Source organism: Nicotiana tomentosiformis, chromosome 11 (genome assembly GCF_000390325.3).
Source record: "Nicotiana tomentosiformis chromosome 11, ASM39032v3, whole genome shotgun sequence".
Lineage (NCBI taxonomy): Eukaryota > Viridiplantae > Streptophyta > Magnoliopsida > Solanales > Solanaceae > Nicotiana > Nicotiana tomentosiformis.
This window is the reverse complement of record NC_090822.1, coordinates 70,236,142-70,240,340: the sequence shown is the minus strand read 5'-3', so window position 1 is coordinate 70,240,340 and position 4,199 is coordinate 70,236,142. Positions and strand designations below refer to the sequence as shown.

The 4,199-nt window shown below is 41.7% G+C and overlaps 2 protein-coding genes across 2 annotated transcripts; both read left to right on the top strand.

The window, feature by feature from the left end:
• The first annotated feature begins 813 nt into the window (after positions 1–813).
• Positions 814–1,170, top strand: LOC138901628 (uncharacterized). The gene has a single exon (XM_070189407.1). The coding sequence runs from the start codon at positions 814–816 to the stop codon at positions 1,168–1,170; it is 357 nt and encodes a 118-aa protein (XP_070045508.1).
• Positions 1,171–1,263: 93 nt separating this feature from the next.
• On the top strand, positions 1,264–1,671 carry LOC138901627 (uncharacterized). The gene has a single exon (XM_070189406.1). It carries the CDS (start codon positions 1,264–1,266, stop codon positions 1,669–1,671), a length of 408 nt encoding a protein of 135 aa, XP_070045507.1.
• Positions 1,672–4,199: the final 2,528 nt, after the last annotated feature.

The window sequence follows — 4,199 nt, the reverse complement described above, 5'->3', positions numbered from 1 at the left end:
TTTTAAAATTCCTGTGAAGGTATAGTTTGAAATTAAACCTAGCAATGTGCGCGTTTGGAGTCCCCGTTAGAAAACTATTGGGCTTTATTGTAAGCAGAAAGGGAATAGAATTGGACCCATCAAAAATCAAGGCCATTCAGGAATTACCGCCACCGAAGAGCAAGAAAGATGTCATTAGTTTCATGGGTAGATTGAATTACATCAGTCGCTTCAAAGCCCAGTCCGCGGTAATATGCGAGCCCATTTTCAAACTGTTGAAGAAAGATGCCGTAACAAAATGGATAGAAGAGTTCCATAAAGCCTTCGACCCACCAGTGCTAGTTCCCCCCCGAACCAGGGAAGCCATTGTTTCTCTATTTGTTAGTCTTGGATAACGCCTTCAGTTGTGTGTTGGGGCAGCATGACGAAATTGGGAGAAAGGAGCAGGCTATCTACTACTTAAGTAAGAAATTCATGCCCTGCGAGGCCAAGTATACTTTGATAGAACACACTTGTTGTGCCCTGACTTGGATTGCTCAGAATCTAAGGCATTACATGTCGGCATACAATACGCATATGATATCTCGGCTCAACCCGCTCAAGTACATCTTCCAAAATATGATGCTTACCGAAAAGCTAGCTAAATGGAAGATTTTCCTCATCGAATTTGACATTGTGTACATAACTCAGAAGGTTATCAAAGGACAAGCTTTAGCCGACCACCTCGCAAAACATCTGGTGGATAGGGATTATGAACTACTTACCATATATTTCCCCGATGAACAAGTATTATTTGCCGGAGAGGATATTGTGGAATCATACCCTGGGTGAAGAATGTTTTTCGATGGATCAGCAAATTCCAAAGGAGTCAGAATTGGGGCAGTCCTGATTTCAGAATCTGGACAGCATTATCCAGCATCAGTAAAGATAAGATTCAGTTGCACCAATAATATGGCTGAATACGAAGCGTGCATCCTTGGAATCAGAATGGCAGTTGACATGAACATCAAAGAACTTTTGGTCATAGGGGATTCCGATATGTTGATACACCAAGTCCTAGGGGAATGGTCCACTAAGAATGTCAAGAGACTTCCATACCTGCATTGTGTGAAGGATTTGTGCAGAAGTTCACAAAGATTGAGTTCAAGCACATCACCAGAATTCAGAACAAGTTCGCCGATGCCCTTGTAACCCTATCATCTATGGTTCAGCATCCGGATAAGAACTACATCGACCCCATCGAGGTAGAGATCAAGGATCATCATGCCTATTGCTTCCATGTAGATGAACAAACCAGATGGTAAACCATTGTATAGTGACATCAAGGGATTCCTTGCAACTATAGAGTACTTAGAGAATGCCACTAATGGTCAAAAGCGAGCACTCAAGAGGTTGGCAAACCACGTTTTCCTCAACGGGGAAGTCTTGTACAGGAGGACCCCAAACTTAGGTCTTTTAAGATGTGTAGACCTTGCTGAAGCAACCAGATTGTTGGAAGAAATATATGCAGGGACGTGCAGACTCCATATGAACGAGTTCACATTAGCCAAGAAGATTTTGAGAGCTGGATACTTTTGGATGACTAGGGAAATCCACAGTATCCGCTATGTACAGAAGTGTTACCAGTGTCAGATTCACGGAGATTTCATATGGGTTACACCAAATGAGTTAAACATAATAGGTTCACCTTAGTCGTTCGCCTCCTGGGGCATGGATGTGATTAGACCTATAGAGCCTATAGCATAAAAAAAACATCACTTCATTTTGGTAGCTATCAACTATTTCACCAAATGGGCCGAGGTATCTACTTACAAGGCCGTCACAAAGAAGGTAGTGGCTGATTTTGTCTGAAACAACATCGTCTACAGATTTGGGATACCAGAGTCTATCATCACTGACAATGCAGCTAACCTCAACAAAGACGTCATGAGAGAAATCTGTGAGAAGTTCAGAATCGTCCAACACAATTCCACAGCCTACAGACCACAAATTAATGGGGCAGTCGAGGCATCCAACAAGAATATCTAGAGAATCCTGTGGAAGATAGTGGACAATCACTAAAGTTGTGATACCTGCAGAGGTCGAGATACTGTATTTAAGAGTCATTCAAAAGGCAAAATTGGATGACGTAGAATGAATACGGGTCAAACAAGAACAATTCATTCTCATTGATGAGAAAAGAATGGATGCAGTATGTCATGGTTAGCTATATAAGAACAGGATGGCCAGTGCATTTAACAAGAGAGTGACGCCTCACCAGTTCACACTGGGGCAGTTGGTTCTGAAGAAAATCTTTCCCCATCAAGAATAGGCCAAAGGAAAGTTTGCACCAAACTGGCAAGGTCCTACGTGAGTCACCGAGCACTATCGGGAGAAGCTCTAATCTTGGTGGAAATGGACAGAATAGTCAACACGAAGCTTGTTAACTCAGACGCAATCAAGAGATACTATATTTGAAGACAAACAAAGTTAGGTTTTTGATGTAACAGAACTATTCTCAACCTGACTTCTCACGGAGGGATACATAGGCAATCCACGTAGGATTTGGTTTCTCTTCCCCCTTTCTCTTGTAATAAAAAAACCAAATATCACTTTTGTATGTTGCTATAGAACTACACCGACTTGATTTCCTCAGAAAGGAATACATAGGCAATCATCATCAGATTCAATCATCTTTTGTAATTAAACTATGTTCTGGCCTGATTCCAGTTGGATACGTAGGCAGTCTAAGTCAGACTCGGCCATTTTCATTCTTAATCTCATGATTTTACATCTGTTGTAATCGAACTACGATTTGACCTGATTCCATTTGGATACGTAGGCTGCCTGAGTAAGGCTCGGTAATTTTGATCACAACCCACAAACTATGTTCAGACCTGATTCCATTTCGGATATGTAGGCAACCTGAAAGGGTTCAGTCATAACCTTAGGAAAGTTGTGTAATGCATTAATTCAAATTAGGACGCAGTCACGACAGCAAGCAACCGCATTATCAGAAACATCACGGAAAATCGACATTAACATGAAAAAGATTTCAAGAGGATATGTTCGCATGTGGAGAATCTTTCGTAACATGTCATAATCCGGAACGACGGTATTTGCCTTAAAAACAAAGCATTTTCAAAATGTTTTCTAAAAAACAAATATACCTATACAGTAATTTGTTTCATTTACCAAACTTCGCGGTGCAATCATGCCAAAAGCCGGGGCAAACCAACACTGTGGTCGACACAAACCAACTCCCCCCTACTGAGAAGTTTTCTTTGAGTGCAGGGTCGACAGGGAATAAAGAAGCACTAGAACCACACTGGGAAAAATGACGGATCCACTACTTGCCTAAGACTATCTCTTTCCTCTTTCACTTAAAATTTTCTGGTACAACTAAAGCTAACTTTTGAATCCTTTGCAGGTACCTCGGAATCAGACAACTGGTACGGAAAACCTGTACATATCGAATCGCCTATTCAATCAATCGGAGCACCATGTAAAAAAAGAGTGATCAACTTCACCAATTGAAGTCCTGTATATAGCAAATCATCAACCCAATCAATCGGAGTGCCCTGTACAAATTGAACGTTGGTTTCGCCAATTGAAGTCCTGTATATAGCAAACCGTCAGCTCAAACAATCAGAGCACCCTGTACAAATCGAACGACGACTTCGCCAATCGAAGCCTTATATATAGCAAACTGCAAACTCCATCAACAAAGAAATTTGCATCACCGCTCGGTCGCAACGGATGCCAGAATAGACAGTCACAAACCTCTTCACCGACGTTCTGCCAATCGATGGCCGCAACTTAGTTTCGCAGTCAAGAGTATCTCTTGGGAATGCTTTCATTTCATTTACTATTACTTTGAATATTTTAATGTTTTTCTCCTACAACTTCATGCATGATTACGATTTTAGTCAATCACTTCCAAGCAGAGATTACTTTAGATCAGAGTGCAAAGCTCTCCCAACAAGCGGAGACACACTCTACAAATCAAGCTCCCCCAACAAGCGGAGACATTCCTCAGTGCAAATCTCTCCCAACAAGCGAAGACGCACTCTACCAATCAAGCTCTCCCAACAATTGGAGACAATTTTCAAATATTCCAACAGCTGCAGAACGGTATACATCCCGGCTAACAAATCGAGTCAAGATCAAGTATCCCATTATCCCGATCCCAAATAACGGCTCGCCGGCAGCCAGGCATCATCATTCCTGCATCATTTACA